At 52.1% G+C, this 16,176-nt stretch overlaps 1 protein-coding gene across 2 annotated transcripts in view; it reads right to left on the bottom strand.

The window, feature by feature from the left end:
• RRP12 (ribosomal RNA processing 12 homolog) overlaps positions 1 to 15,786 on the bottom strand; it is a 29,961-nt gene extending 14,175 nt beyond the window's left edge. The window contains exons 1-18 of one of the 2 annotated variants that reach the window (XM_058543653.1): positions 15,579 to 15,786; positions 14,806 to 15,035; positions 12,789 to 12,872; positions 11,279 to 11,355; positions 10,606 to 10,711; positions 10,279 to 10,395; positions 8,991 to 9,129; positions 8,756 to 8,883; positions 7,777 to 7,875; positions 7,051 to 7,142; positions 5,214 to 5,325; positions 4,886 to 4,983; positions 3,478 to 3,592; positions 2,287 to 2,429; positions 1,905 to 2,026; positions 913 to 977; positions 660 to 822; positions 35 to 189 (exon numbers count right to left, since the gene is read on the bottom strand). In XM_058543653.1, coding sequence (XP_058399636.1) covers positions 35 to 189; positions 660 to 822; positions 913 to 977; positions 1,905 to 2,026; positions 2,287 to 2,429; positions 3,478 to 3,592; positions 4,886 to 4,983; positions 5,214 to 5,325; positions 7,051 to 7,142; positions 7,777 to 7,875; positions 8,756 to 8,883; positions 8,991 to 9,129; positions 10,279 to 10,395; positions 10,606 to 10,711; positions 11,279 to 11,355; positions 12,789 to 12,872; positions 14,806 to 15,035; positions 15,579 to 15,717 — 2,184 coding nt within the window. In that variant the 5' untranslated portion in view covers positions 15,718 to 15,786. The remainder of the gene's footprint in view (positions 1 to 34; positions 190 to 659; positions 823 to 912; positions 978 to 1,904; positions 2,027 to 2,286; positions 2,430 to 3,477; positions 3,593 to 4,885; positions 4,984 to 5,213; positions 5,326 to 7,050; positions 7,143 to 7,776; positions 7,876 to 8,755; positions 8,884 to 8,990; positions 9,130 to 10,278; positions 10,396 to 10,605; positions 10,712 to 11,278; positions 11,356 to 12,788; positions 12,873 to 14,805; positions 15,036 to 15,578) is intronic. The other variant, XM_058543654.1, reaches the window with a different exon arrangement.
• Positions 15,787 to 16,176: the final 390 nt, after the last annotated feature.

The following is a 16,176-nucleotide window of genomic DNA, read 5'->3' on the forward strand; positions in this document are numbered from 1 at the left end:
GCAGAGCATTCCTCACCCCCCTCCACCAGCTCACCTGAGGCTCAGTAATGGTGAGGTAAGTTTTGATGGTTTCCAGCACGGCCCGGCGAGGGGCTGGAGTGTCCCCAGCTGCAACAGGCTGCCCGTACAGGTTGAAGAGGATTGGCAGAAAGTTCTTGGCAAAGCGGCTCACTTCGGCACGGTCGGCCTCTGGCAGGAGGACCAAAGTTTGCATAAAAGAGGCAGGAGTTGACCCTGCCTCAATGGCCACTGGGGCTCCAGCCCAGAGGCATCTTTTGAGGGACCCAGATAGGACCATGGGTTTGGGACTTCTCTGGGACAGGAGAGGCTGAAGCCAGAGCCCAGAGAATTAGGTGCCGCCATGGTCTCTGCTCCTCCATGGCTCCTGTCCCGGGGCCAGCCAGTGCTAGCCCCACAAGTAAGCCTTCAACACTGACTGGACAACTCCCAGCAGCTGTCAACACACTGGGGGTAAGAGAGGAAAGGGGCAGTTTTCAGTGTCCTCCCAGCTCCTCCGGTCCGCAGCAGAAGCCCCAGGTCCTTGCAAAGGAGGAGGTACGGCTCGGACAATGAGCCACAGCAGGCCAGGTGGGGGTTGCGGGCCCGTGCCATCACAGCCATCCTCCCACCAGCGCCCCCAACCTCACAGCCGCACATACCTGCCTCACAGCCCTTGGTGATGAGGGTGCGCAGGCCCTGGCACACAGTGACCCTCAGGTCTGGGCGCTCACTGATGGCCGTGCCCAGCGTCCGTGCCAGCCCTTTGAAGGCAGTGGCCACGTCTGTGGGCCTCGTGCAGAACCCAGGCAGGAGGGTCCAGATCTGGGAGGGAGGGGATAGTAAAGGAGGGTGATGCCCAGCAACTTATGCCCCTGCACTGTCCAACCCACGGCCCCCCAGCTGACCCCTTACCTGCCACTGGAGCGTGTCGTAAATCTTGGACTCCACTGTGCTGCCTGCATGGGTCAGGTCCATTGCTGAAGTGTGACACAAGGACACAGTGTGACCCCAGGCACGCTCCTGGCGAGCAGGCCTCATTTTTACCAAAACCAAAAGCCCAATGATGAGGACAGGAATATGGGTGATGCCCCATAGACTGAAAAGACTAATTCATTCTAAAAAACTAAAAAGACCTACATAAAACAGGAAGCAGGTGTCTCTCCATAATCTTACTCCCCCAGGGATGGTCACTGTCTCTTCTGACTTTCTCATATTTCTTTAAATACACACAAACTTTTAAAAACATCAACGGGACTGTACTATATTGTTCTGAAACCTTGTTTGACTTGACAATAAAGTTGGTAACGTTTATTGAGCAATCTCTATGTGGCAGGCCACGTAACGTGCACTTATGTGGTTATTTCATTTAATCCTCACGACATTTTACAGATGAGGAGCAGACACAGAGAAGTTGAATAAACTTGCCCAAAGTCACCAAACTGCGGAGTGGCTGAGCTGAGATTTGAATCTAATCTGTTCAACTCACCCTCTACTAAACAAGTCCATTCCCACGTAAGGCTTTTCCTTCTTTATAAACAGCACATGGTGTCCCACCGTGGGGCTTTACCATAACTAACTCCTCCAGAACCCTGCTGAGGGATGTGCAGGTTGTGTTAGGCTTTTTGCTAGGAAAATCTTTGCATATATAAATTGCTGTGTACTTGTCTAACTATTTCCTTAGCGGGAGAGGAGGCCTGTGTCTACCTGCACAGTGACAGGGGGAAGCTGGCCACGCCTCAGAGCAGAGGGGAGGAACAGCCCCATGGAGGAAGGCACCCAAGCACCGGCTGGCCACCGGCTTGGCAGAGGGAGGCTGCTGAATGTCCTAAGGCTGGGGGTGCGGGACGAGGAGCCCTTCCTGATCCCTTCGGGCTGAGGCTCCAGGACTGTGGTGGACCCCGTACCTCTGCTCTTCAGCGTGGTAGCCAGGGGCAAGAAGTAGGTGGTGAAGAAACCAAGTCGTGTTTCCCGCACGTGGTCTCGGATGACAGGCAGCAGCCAGCTCCGTGGGAAATCCAGAGTCTCTCTGGGAGGAGGCAGGGAAGGCCCAGTGAGGAAGAGGTGACAGCTTGGAGGGCGGGATATCCCAGCAGCACATCCCCTGCTGAGCCGAGGAGCAGCGCAAGCCTTGCTCTGGACTCTCCCGCTGAGCCCCGCACGGCATAGAGACGTCACCCGAAGGAGTGGACACCCTCCTGGGTGTCATCTGACACCCAGGCTCTGGGGGAGAGCGGGCCTTCTGACTCTCCCGGGGCTCACATGGAAGCCAAACAGGGTCACACTTACTCAGAGCCATCAATTTCCAAAGGCACAGCCTCTAAAACCACCTCAGGTCCCATGCTGGTCACCGCGGCCCCCACTGCCTGGTCCAGAGCTGCTGTGTGGGGGAAGTGGGGGGAGAGGCGCAGGTCACCCAGGGACTGGAGGCACTGGAGCAAAGAGATGAGAGATTATACATCAAGACGCGCTCGCAGAGCAGGCACCTGTGGCTGAGTTGGGGCCAAAGTCTCCAAGGATGAGGTCAGGAGCGAGGGCCCAGGTTAAGCTGTAGGTGAGAGGTCACAAACCAATAACCAAATTTAAGCCGCTGATGTGTTTGACCCCTCCCAAAGCCCCAGGATTTAAAAAAATTCTCTATTCACATAAAAATCAGTAGATTTTACATACAGATGTAGATTTCCAGTTTATCTTGAAAAATGCGAAGGTTGGCAAAGGCAGACCCGCGCGCAGCAATGAGCAAACTAGCAGGCACTGAGGAACGGCTGCCTCTCGAGACAGAGCTGTACTCTCTAGTTCACCAGGGCTCCCCAGGGCCCTCCCATGAGCCTCACTCCTCATGGACCTATCTGACCCCACAAAGGAAGCCATGTCTGCCAACCTAATCTATTAGGGCCCAGGCCAGGCCTCTCAAGGAAGCCCCTGCCCTCCCAGGGTGGCTCCTTTCTTCCACCAGCACTGGGAGGAGTCAGTGAGGAAGGGCCCACGGGGCCGGGAGATGCTGAGGACAGGCCCCCACCCTCTCCCGGAGCTGAGGAGGATCCCTGGGTGAGCCCTGAGCCTTAAATGGTTTACTCTGGGCTGTTGTAACCTCCCTGAGACCTGAGACTGCTTAGAATACCATACTCACTCATTATAGAACACTCAGAGAATTAAAAATTAAAAGATAACAGGTAGGGGTGAGGGAGAATCACACCAGTTCCCTGAGAACTTCAAAACCATCAACTCCGGCCAATACCAGTGAGTGGATATGGCGGTGGGGGGAGGGGGGGTGCGGCTCCTGCCCATCTTCTTGTTCCTCCCATGTCGGCCCAGTAACCACCCTGGGGACACAGCACTGGGCACCTGCTGTGGTTCTGATGGTGGTGGTGGGGGGGGATATAAAGTGCAGAGGTAACAGAGACACGTGCCCCTCCAGGAGCCACAGTCCAACCACCAGAGCACCACCTCCTGCCCTGGCCCCAGCAGCTCCCAACGCACCTTCTTCATCACAGGATGGGCCTGCCTCCCACACGCCTCGAAGAAGACACACAGCAGCTGCAACACGGAGCTCCAGGCCGCATGGAATTTGTACGTCAGGCCCTCCTCCACTGCCCTGCCAAGGGAGCAGGCAGTCAGGGTCATAGTCATGCTCACCTGGGCCCAAACCAGGAAGTCAGTGGCTGGCACCATGAGCTACAGGCTACCAGCTGGCCAGTGAGGGGGGCCCGGGAGAGGCTGGGGGAGAACTAGCATTTATAAAGTGCCCCCTCAGCTAAGAGTTTAAGTTATGTAATCCTAGTGCTTAAAGAAAAACCTGTGAGGTAGGTTATCTGTTCCATCTTCAGATGGAGAAACTGAGGCTCAGAGAGATTAAATAACCTGCCAGGGTCGCTCTGCTAGTGGCCGAAATAGGCCTCCAAATGGGCCTCCTGTGCTTTGTCACTGTTCCATGCTCTTTCGGTCTGAGTGGAGGTGGGAGGACAGGGTTGGAGCAGGCGGTCTGGGCAGAGGGGTGAAGTTGCAGCAGGGAGGGGCCGGCCCAGCTGCTAGCCCCTTCCAGCCTGTGCACACCCTGGTCAGCCCCATGTCCCAAAATCTGGTCCTCTGGAGATTTTAGGCCAGAATGGTCATAGAATGGTCAAGAGGTCAGCATGGGAAAGAGGTGAGCTAGGGGTGGGGGCAGCTCTGTTCCTGAGTTTTCCTGAAACTTCATCCCAGATGTATCCACAGGAAACAGGCTATTTCCTCAGGAGGAACAGTACCCAAAGCACCACACCTTGGAGCTGAGAAAACAGACCCAGAGGAGACACCAAGGATCTCAGTCCCTCTCCTGAGATAACTCCCGTGCACTTGGTGTTCTGAGGCTCCTCACTGCCCGCTGGGAGGGGGAGGGTGGTCGGTGGCCACGTCTGTGAACGGCTCCTTCTGGAGGCGTGCAGGGCAGCTCAGCACATGCATAAGAGTGGACTCTGCGGTCAGGCCGCCACTTACTAGTTGGGTGACCTCAGCTTTCCCATCCATAAAAGGGGGTCAGTACTTATCTCCTGTAACCATAAGGACTACTAGTAGTTTGTATTTATTCACTGCTTAGCTACATGCCAGGTACTGTTCTGAGAGCTTTACACTATTACCTCATTTAATCCTCACCTGCATTCATCACCTTTGACTGACAAGGACCCTGAGCTATCAAGAGGTGGAGGAACTTGCCCCAAATGACTGGCCCCAGAGTTGACACTCATGAGCACCACACTACGGCACCTGGAATGTGGCCAGCGCTCAAATCGACAGCAGCTGCTCTGGTATGGTGCACATGGCCCACAGCAGGTGACCAGTGGAGCACCTGTCTTATAAGGAACTTTCTACAAGTACACCTTATTCCCTCCTAACGCAGACGCTATGTTCTCACCTGAACATCTTGGCGATGTACTGGGCAGGGCCCGAGGCCGAGGAGGTCACGGAGCCGATGTCGGCCATGTGGGGAGCGACACATTCCTTCAGGATCTCCTGCAAAAAGAGGCCGCAGCTGTCTGGGCCCAAGGCAGCCCCCAGTGCCACCCAGCCCTCCCACGTGACTGCTCCCTGAAACTTCTAGCAAGCCTAGCCCCACCCCCAGAACCTCCTCCCCAGGATGCAGCTGGAGGTTTGGGGCGAGCTCTGGGACAGACAGGGCGCAGGCAGAACCTCTTGCGCTCTCTGCTTTCTCCACTAAAGCTGGGGCGGGGGTGCTGCGGTACCTGGAGGCTCTGGGTGGCAGCTGTCACCACCTGCAAGTGGGGGGAGAGGAGGCAGGTCATCGCAGTTCCAAAAAAGCGAGGGAGGTGGCCCAGTCCCAGGTCCCGCTGCAGCCTGTCAAGACAAAAGCCTTCTGTGGGGCCTGGCCCTGGGCCTCAGGGACCCAGATGGCCCAAGTCTGATGACAGTCACTCATCTGTAGGGCTCTACTGGGCCCTTCTGGTGGGTGATTTTACAAAGTGCTGTGATTCCTGTAATAGTTACATGTGGCAAAACATTCAAAGAGGTCTTCAGGGCGTAAAATGAAGAGCGTGACGTCCTTACTCTGCCCTCCTCCCAGGCTGACCCTTTGATGTACGTCCCAGCGGAAAATCAGGGTTAAGTTTCTCAAACACACTTGCAGAAGTTTTGATGTACATATACACATACAAAATAATAATTGCTAACATTTACGTAACACTTATCACATGCTGAGTACTGATGTAACAACATACACTAACTCATTTAAACCTTGCAAAAAAACAAAAAACAAAACCTTGCCACAACTGAGACTAACTCTTATTACAATTCCCATTTTACAGATGAGGAAACTAAGACAGAAAAGTCAAGTAACTTGCCAAGGCCACTCAGCTAGTCGGGGGCAGGGGGGTGTCAGGATTCACACCCTGGTAGTTTGGCTCCAAAATACACAGATAATCACACCATCCAGGCTGTTCTGCACCTGCTTTTTCTCAATATATCTCGGAGATCTTTCCACATCAGCATGCGCCATCTACTTCAATTATTTCTAACGGCTGCAGAGTATTTCACTGTATTTAACCAGTCCCCTCCTGGGGCACATTTAGGTTGTTTCTAGGTCTTCTAGTGTTCCAACAAACATCCTGGGACACACACCCTAGCACAACTGTGGGAGTCCTCCTGTAGGATAAATTCTGAGAAGCGGAGAACAAGGCTATTTTGCCATTTTCCAGCACCTCCAGGTGGAAAGCGGTCTGTGCAGGAAAAAGGACGTGGCCCTGATGGATGTGGGCTGTAGACCTGGCTTTGCTCCTTAGGGGCTGCATGACGAGCTACCTCAGGGTGTTTTGGTTTCTGGCTTATGAAATGGGTTAAGACCTTCCCCAGGGGGTGGCTGTGGTCAGCGAGATGAAACAACAATGCAGAGGCCTAGCACAGTGCCCGTGGGAGGCAGGCCACCGTGAACCCTTCAGCGGAGGGGAGGGGAGGACAGACACAGCACGCCAGAGCCTCAGGGGCTTAGAGACCCTGGCCCCAGGCAAAATACAAGTCACCAATCGATATATGTATTTTCTTCTCAGCCTCATTCAGGGAAAGTGGAATTACTGAGGGGCTACTATTAAGTGGCCAAGCTCAACTGTGTTATGACCACACGAGGCAGAAACTGGGTTGGCAGGACTATGAATCCCAGAGGAGAGGACGTTAACCCAGGTGGGGAGTGGGGTGGAGCCACAGAAAGCCAACGATATCCTCTGAGAAGGAAACCAACTGCAGGGATGACAGCCAGGGACCGACAAGATCAGGATGGAACTCCAGCCCCACCCTGAGGGCGGTGCTCTCAGCCCGCCCTACGGCCCCTCTAAGCTGGCTGGTAACCGCTCTGGCAGGGAAGGCATCAGCCCTGGCGACCTCAGGCTGTGCTCGACAGTGCCCTGTGCCTCCTCACAACAGGAACTGGTCTGCAGCACAGCCAGCGCGGAAACGCCACCATCCCTGGGAAGCTGAACCCCTCTCCAGCTTCTGGCTCATGTCCCTCCCATCTGCACTGCAGGGCAGGGAGCCTGGCCGGAGGCCCTGGGACGTCCCTCCACCTTGCCCTACCTGACCAGGTTGATGTGGGCTTTCTCCATGACCTTAAGCCAGGCCAGCAGGGGTTGTAAGTCATTTTCGCTGGGAACGTAGTCATACAAGGCCTAGAGGTGGGACAGGAAACAAGCAGGTGTCTGAGAAAGTGCATTCAGCAGCAGCCCAATGACAATGACCCCTTCTCATCCCTAGGCCCCAGCATGTCCCAGTGAAGCCCTGTGTGTGCAGCCCTGGAACTCACAGCCCCCTTGGGGTTCCTAGCTCCTGCCTCTCCCTGCTCCATGAAGCCCTTCCAGTTCTGCTTCTATGGCAGAAAAGTCTCCAGGAGTAGTCAAGTATAACTTGGGGCACACAACCCTTTGTGAACCTGACAAAAGTCACAGGACCTTTCTCTGGAAAAATGCATGTGAACACATACACGTTTTGCAAACAATTTTGGCGGTTTCTGCCTCCTTCCCCAAATCCATCCACAGATTCCTAAGGTTGACAGTATTTGTTAATATCATGAGACCATGCTGAAATAGCTTATTAAGTTAACTCACTACATCAAGAGTCAGGGCGCCCAGCTCCTGTGGACACTGATGTGGCTTTGGTGGCCTGTGTCCTGGCTCGCTGTCTACTGGCCTCCTGCACTGGGGCAGCCCAGCCCCACTAACCTCACTCTGCAGGCAAGTAATGGGGCCCCCCGCTGCCCCCCACCCCCAGCCCAGCCATGCCACTCCCCGCTCCGCCAGGCCTCACCGTGATGATCTGGGCATTGAGCTCTGCCGGCAGGGTACCCAGGCTGGGCTTGGCATGGAAGAGGCTGTGAAAGGCCTGCATGGCACAGGCTGTCACCAGCTGGAGAGGACACACAGGCTTAGTGGGGAGCCGCAAAACCCCTGGGCTCCTCAATCTCCCACTTCAGCCAGTGGGCTAGCGGGGAGACCCAGCCCCCTCAACCTCAAACATGCCGCTACACCTGGACTGTCACTTTAGTAAGTCTTGGCAGCCACCGAGAAAGTTTTAAATGATTTAAACAAACACAATGGAGAAACACGAACAAAATGATTTTAACAAAACAGGCTAAAAAAGCAGACTATATAAATGGTTTGTATGTTATAGTTATACCTGTATTTTCACATGTTTTTAAGTATGTTTGCTTATCCAAAGAGAAAATGTCTGAAAGGATACAAAGCGAGTTGTTCTGAATGGTTCTTTCCTTTTAAACAATGATCATGTTCTTTATATAATAAACACTTCAATATACATATGTGAACAAACACTACTGGAGAATATATAAAGATTAACAGAATTGTGCTAGGATGAGAGAAAGGCAGGGAATCGTTTTTATGTGTCTTTAAGCCACTATTTGGATTTATTAGTAAGCAAAAGAAGAAATGACAGTGACGGTGGCTGCAGCAGAGTTCAAAGCAGGACAGGACTGACGCCTGACCAGCCTTGCCACCGTTCCACCCTCGCTCTGCCCTGACCTCTGAGCCAGCTCCCAACTGGACCAGGACTCTACAGACGGCCCCGTCTACCCCACACCGGGGATGAGACACCGGCCTTGGTTGTAGTGAACAGCAGGGTCAGTGCAGGGAGACCCCAGGCCCTGCTTCTGGCCTGACCAGTGAGTTCCCCGAGCACCAGCACTGTGGGCCTGGGCTCTGAAGCTATCCCCCCACCACCCCAGCACCTTGGGTGCACCCCCGTCCGCTGGCTCTCAGCCGGAGCTCACCACATGGCTCAAGGTCATGACCCTGAGGAGAGTCTCGCTGCAGCTCTTCACTAGGCCTTCCGGGAAGCAGGGCAGCAGGTCCTTCATCAGTGTCAGCATGTGCAGGGTGGTGGTGGCCTCCTTGGAGCCTGACGGACAACGGGGAGCTGAGACTCCAGCCTACTCTCTGCAGCGGACCCTGTCCTCCTCTGCCGGCCCCCAGCCCCAAGCCCCTGCCCTCAACCTGGCTCCCCACCTCCAGACTTCTCAATCTCCTGGATGCAGAACTTGGCGGTGGAAATGGCAGCAGGATGATGGGCAGGGGCCTTTTCACCAAACATGAATTCACTGCCCTTGAGGACTGAGCACACTCCATGCTGGGCAGCCTTCCGGATCTGAGGGAGAAGGAAAGGGGCACGGGGCCGGGTCAGCATTCAACCAGCAGCCTGGGTGGCTGGCACAACCACCAACCAACGAGGCTGATGGCACATCTACTACACAACCCATGCTATGCCTAGAGCTGCATAGGTAGAGAGCTGTGGGGCGAGACAAAGCTCGGTTCCAAACCCCCATCTCCTACTAACTCACCAAATGGCCCTAAGCAAGCCAAACCACATAATCTCTGAGCTTCAGTGTCCTCATCTTTACAACAGTGACTTATTCATTCATTCAACCGTCCAGCAATACCACGTGTCCACCAAGCCGGGTACTGTTCTCAGAGCTGGCCAGTTTGGCCGTGAACAGAGCAAACAATTCATATTCTACTTGGGAGGCAGAAAACAAACAAATGCACACCAGAAGGTGAAAGGACTTTGCAGACCATAAAGCAGCGTTGTTACTTTTTATACGGTGGTCAGGAAAATGTCACTCCAGTGAAGTGACATTTCAGCAGAGACCTGAAGAAAGTGAGGGACAGACCACATGAATACACAGGGAAAGAGGCACAGGCCCACCGGGGATAAGAACGTTTAGCACAGTGAGTGATTATTATGATTGTTACTACTACTATATGCCCCCTGCCCTGATTTTCAGGGGGCAGCAGAGTGGCCAACCTCCATGCACTGAGCACCTGTGATAAGCCAGGATCTGCCCCAGGCCTGGGAGGAACACCTGAGTCTCGCCACAACCTTGCAGCAAGCTTGTATTATTACCCCTATTTCACAGCTAGGAAACTGAGGCTCAGAGAGACGTATCTTGCCCAAAGTCACAGCACAAGCAGTGAACCCAGAATCCAGCTCAGACCTGTGTGACTCCAAAGCACCACCTCCACCCACCTGCCACTGTAACTAAACACGTCACTGACCAACGAGGCTGCAGACTCACCAGGGCCTGACAGCGAACATCCCTCCTGGAGGAGGAGCGGCCCCTCACCTTCTGGAGCTAAGCAGATGGGGCCTCAGAGGAAGGAAGGAGAACCTCGGGGCAAGAGCCCACGACTCCGGGCAACCTCCGCCATCCTACTCAGACCGGCCAGCGCCAGCCCCAGCCCCACTTCCTGGAGCGGGCTGGCCCCCTCCCAGATGCCGGGGGCCGAGCAGCCTCACCTTGGGCTTGGCGTGCACAGTGAAGCTCAGCAGCCCATGGTACACCTGCAGGCTCACGGGGTAGCTCCAGGCCTCCAGGCCCTGCCTCCGCAGAAGGGTGGCCAGGCAGGACAGGACCTTGAAGAGCAGAGTCAGAGTCTGTCAGCCCCACCCTCTGCAGCCAGGCGGGAAAAACGCCCAGGTTCTCACCAGCTCCAGAAAATCCCAAAGGGAACCATGTGAGGGTCCACAGAGGGCCTACACCCCTCCCAGGGAGCGTCCAAGATTCAGCCAAATCAGATGGGCTCTGGAAGACGGCAGAGGGAAAACTGAGACCCAAACACTAACCCATCTGAGGGCGGAGGTGGAGCCACTGCTGGCCTGGGCTGACATGATATCCATGAAGGCTTTGGAGGTGTCAGAGAACTTCTTAATGAGCACAGGGCTGGGCACGCTGTGGGAGGAGAATAGAGGTCAGAACCCCAGAGGGGCCTCTGAGAGCAGCTGGGGCAGCCCCAGCCCCGGTCTAGAGGAAGCTGGACAGAGGGAGGCGGCACTGGCCCAGTCAGTCGGCGAGTGAGCAACAGGCAGGACAGGAGCGCACCCTTCCTGATACCCGGTTCAGTGACCTCTCCATGGCAACTGAGCTCCCGTCTCCCTCACCTTCTTCACTACCCATTCTCTGTACTACCCAGAAGATGGGCCCTAATAAAGGCACCCCAATCCTTTCCCCACCTCCCCCATGGCTGCACGTCTCCAGGTATCCTAAAGCCAACATTCCACTCCAACCCTTCTGCCCCACTCACTGCCCCTGGGGACTGCCCCTCCCCAGGCACCAGCATTCACACTCTGCGTACAGTATCCCAAACCACCCTCGAGCCTGCAGCTGTAGAATGCCGCCTGATGCTTAAGTATCTTTTTGTTCCTTTTGACAATTCCCTGACCCTGTTCCTCAGGTCCATCCACACTCCCTTCTCCCCTCTACATGAGACTTGGGGTTCGGGCAGGAGCCAGGACTCACCGCTTCAGGACAAGGTTCAGCAGGTAAGCAACGGCGGCCAGAGACTCCGGGGACTCCACCGCTTCCACTGTTGTCATCTGAGGGCCAGACCACGGGGCGTGAACAGGAAATGTGTCATGAGGGGCAAAGGGGGGGCTCGGGGCACCGTGTGCCCAACAGAACAGTTATGACCAAGAACCCTGGTGCCAGAGGTTCAAATCCCAGCTCTGCCACTGTGTGACTTTGAGCTAGCAACCTAACCTTTCTGTGACTCAGTTTCCTCACTTCTATAATAGGGATAATAGAGGTTATGAATTAATGTATGTGAAACACTTAGAATACTGCCTGGCACATGATAAAAACCACATATTGCCGCCTAATTTATTTCATTAGTCTAGAGCAGAGGTTGGAAAACTTTTCCTGTAAAGGGCCAGATAATGAATATTTTAGGCTTTGCAGGCCACATATGATCTCTGTTGCATATTCTTCGTGTGTGTTTTCACAATCCTTTAAAAATGTAAAAACCATTCTTGGCTCTCAAGCTGTACAAAAACAGGCCATGGGTCAGATTATGCCCATGGGTCGGAGTTCTAGAGAAGCAGTTCTCAAACTTTTACACCCTTATAAATCACTGAAGATCTTCCAAAAGGGTTTTGTTTACATAGGTGATAACTACTGATATCTACCGTATTAAAATTAAAACCAAGAAATTTTTTTAAATTTTTTTTTTAAAGGGTCATTTTATTTTATTATTTTTTTTGTGAGGAAAATCAGCCCTGAGCTAACATCCATGCTAATCCTCCTCTTTTTGCTGAGGAAGACCGGCTCTGAGCTAACATCTATTGCCAATCCTCCTCCTTTTTTTTTTCCCCCAAAGCCCCAGTAGATAGTTGTATGTCATAGTTGCACATCCTTCTAGTTGCTGTATGTGGGATGCCGCCTCAGCATGGCCGGACAAGCGGTGTGTCAGTTCATGCCCGGGATCCTAACCCGGGCTGCCAGTAGCGGAGCGCGCGCACTTAACTGCTAAGCCACAGGGCCGGCCCAAAAACCAAGAAATTTTTAAAACACAAGAATATGCAAGCATAATTCCATTAGCTGTCAAAATAATGTCATCAGGCATCATGTAACTTCTGGAAAACATCATAGTACACTCTTGAGAGAGTGAAAGTCAAAAAGGCAAATGATGTTCTACTATTATTATGGAAATAATTTTGACCTAGCCAATCCCCTAAAAGGGGTTTGGGGACCCCCACGTCACACTTTGAAAACAACTTTTCTAGAGGATCCCCTGGGCCTAACTCAGCCTCATAGATCAAGGGAAAAAAAGACAGAGTAGTGGATTTTTGTTTCCCAAGAATAATGTAGCAAATACCACCAGCCTTACCAAGTCACCTGAGAAGGACTGGAGCACTTTCACCTGTTCAGCATCGTCCTTCTCGATCCCCATATGCCAGGGGCACCTATCTTCTCTGTACAGCTTGAATAACCTGCTGCTCTCAATACCCACCCCCAAGTGCCACCCACTCACCAGTGCAGCAAAGTACTCAGTCTCCGTCTCCTTCCCTCCCTGGGAGCGAATCACCTCAGTGACAGCAGCCAGAACAGCACAGATCTGCACGTGAGGGAGAAGGCACCTATGACATCTCTTTTAGATCCAACCCCACCCCAGGGTAGCCTGTTTTCCTTGCTCCTTCACAAATTCATCTTCTGACAAAGCCCGGAGATAGATAAGGTGAGCAGCATTCAGATCCAGGGGTGCACACCACAGGCCTAGCAAATAGGAAGCTTAGAACGTGTTTGCCAAAAGCCCCCCTATAGGACTCTAATGTCTTACAGAAATACCTGCACACAGGTGCAGCATTTCTGTACAAGTGTGTTCACTGCAGCAACAAATCGGAACCAAGCAGCCATCAACAGGGGATTAATAATCTACTATTATCATATAATAAATAATGATAGATGCAAATCCTATGTAACTATTGAAAAGAATGAGGAACTATATATTAACTTAGAAATACTGTTTAATGGGGAAAAAAGTTGCAGAACAGTGTACATAAAATATAATCATGTTTCAGTAAACCTAAACAAAGTATGGGTAAAAAATATACAAGAAATCTAGAACAGTAATGTTGACAAGAGGCTACTGAGCACTTGAAATGTGACTAGTGTGGCTGAGGAACTGAAACTTTAATTGTTAAATTTTAATTGATTAAATTTAAAAACGAATACTTGATCCAGTTATTGGAAAAAAGGTTCAGAATAACTTGGGTATATGAATCTACTTTTGCAATTATAAGTTTTATGAACTTTAAATACAAATCAAGTCTTTCCAATGAAGATGTAGCATAGAAATGGAGAAGTAAGGGTAAAATATACACTAGATTTTGAAGACTTAGTATAATAAAAATAATGTAAAACATCTCATTATTTTTTATATTCATTATACATTGAAATGATAATATTTTGGATTTGTTGTTGTTAGCGCTGTCAGGTTGATTCTGACTCCTAGCGACCCTGTGTACAGCAGAGTGGAACCCTGCCTGGTCTTTTCGCACCATCCTCTCACCTTCCAGTGTTATATCAGAAAATGCTCTGCTGCTATTCATACGGTTTTTATGGCCAATTTTTTCAAAGTGCGTGACCAGGTCCTTCTTACTAGTCTGTCTTAGTCTGGAAGCTCTGTTGAAACCTGTCCATGGGTGACCCTGCTGGTGTGTGAAATACCAGTGGCAGAGCTTTCAGCATCACAGCAACACATAGCTGCCACAGCATGACAGCCGACAGCCGGTGGCATGGTTCCCTGACTCAGGCCAAAGTGGTGAGAGCTCCGAATCTTAATCACTAGACCACGAGGGCTGGCTTAATATTTTGGATATACTGGGTTAAAAAAAATATTATTAAGATTAATTTCATCTGCCTTTTTTTCCCCCTAACGTGGCTACAAGCAAATTTAAAATTACATATATGGCTCACATTACATTCCTGTTGGACAGAGCTGGTCTAGGTAGGTACAGAGTTGGGAGAACAACTTTCACATTTTATTCTACTCACATCACTTTGGGACCATTTATAATTTTGACATCTTTCAATTAAACAATGAAAAAAATATAAACATACACAACTTCAAAATATTAACTAAAAAATTAAACAAAATTTAGTTCTTGTTAGATAAAACATTTTCTAACCACTATTATTCAGCATTAATTTAGTCAACAAATGTTTCTTGAAAATATTCCATGTAAAAAGCCCTATGTTGGTACAGTGAAGAGATAAATGTTTGGAAAATATTTCTACCCTGAAGGACTTTCCACTTGAGCAGGGGAGATGTTGTTAGAAAAAGCAGAAAGTGGAACCTGGCCTGGGAGAGGTAATAAGTAGGAAACCCGAAGCAGAGAAGGGATGACACATCACCCCGAAATACCAGCTGCTGTCACTGGACAGCAGTCAGCCGGCGCTGGAAGAAAGTAAAAAGCACGAGTCTGGCCCTCATGGAATGGAGTCCTCACTATCCCGCCGCCCTCCTGTGGGAAGCCTCCACAACCTACCTCCTTGTGGGCAGCCGAGTTGGACTCCCAGAAGCGCTGCACTTTGCTGAACGTGACGTTGGTGCAGTCGGAGAGGCCGCTCAGGAAGGTGCCCGAGGACCTCTCGGTGAAAGCCGGCGCCACCTCTTCTTCCATAGCCGCCTCAGGGGCTTCGCTTTTGCCCAGGCGCAGGGACCCTGACTGCAGCTCATTATGCAACCTCACCGCATCAACTGTCAGGTCGCTCTTTCCTGAAAACCGCAGGCACAAGGTAAGGCCCCCCGCTTCTACCCGAACCTCCTTCTGACCAAGAGAACAAGAACCACGCCTACGAAACAAACCAGCGGAGCCCAAGCCCACATCCCGAGAGGCCGAATTCCGATCGCGGCCCGTCTCATCAGCCCACTGTCCCCTAGACCTTAACCTAGAAACGGAACCCTCCAGGTCAAAGTTTCTGCTTTCCTGTCCCGATGGCAGTAAGCGCCGGTGGGAGTCGGCTGGGGGCTGCAGTCAGGGGGCTTGGGAAATAAACGATGAAAGCGCTTTGTAAAGAGCCACCCAAGGTTAACACTGAAACTCGTGCTACCCTAGACAAGTCATTCCCTACTGCGGCCTCAGCTTCTGCATCTGTTAAATGGGGAGGGTGGGCCTTTACAGCAGGCTCCAGATGCGACATTCTAAGAAATGAAAGGTCCAATGCCTGAGCCCCGGGGCCATCAGAGTCCCAGAACCTTCAAGACCCAAGCCGGCCCAGAACCCCGCCGCCGGCTGCGCCCGGGTCTCGACTCTGCTACCTGAGGGCCGGCTGAAGAAGCGGCTGCGGGCGGCCTGGCGGTGGCGGCAGACGGCGGGGTTGCTGTCGCTGCTATGGCCTTTCTTCCAGCGCTTCAACTTAGCCGAGACACCAGACGGCAACTTCCCGGAGCGACCCATGTCGACTAAGCTTGAAAGACCAGTTCCTTGGACGCAGAGACACGCGCAGAACCCACGTGTGCCCACAGCCCGCTTCACTTCCTCTTCCTCTGGCGTAACTTCCGGATTCGCGTCCGTTACCATGGCAAAACAGTCAACATCCGGTTTTAGGTGTCCTCCAAGCTCAGGATCCCAGAGGGGCTTCCAGGACGTCCGTTGCTGGGGAGGGAGTTCTGTTACTAGGGAGTCCCAGGGGGTCCGACTCCCGGGCCACGGTTCTTGGCGACAGGAATGAGCCTTATAAAACTGGAATTCCTTTGTAAGTTAAAAAGCAAACGTACATCTATATTATTTTTGAAAATCTAATTTCAAAAGTTAACGACGCAAATTTATTCGAGAGTCAAAACCTGTCCAGACCTGAAAGTGTAAAAATCAGTTTGACCTGAAAAGAGAAAAAAGCAACCAGTGATGCTCTAACCC

Source organism: Diceros bicornis, chromosome 6, assembly GCF_020826845.1.
Source record: "Diceros bicornis minor isolate mBicDic1 chromosome 6, mDicBic1.mat.cur, whole genome shotgun sequence".
Taxonomy (NCBI): Eukaryota; Metazoa; Chordata; class Mammalia; order Perissodactyla; family Rhinocerotidae; genus Diceros; species Diceros bicornis.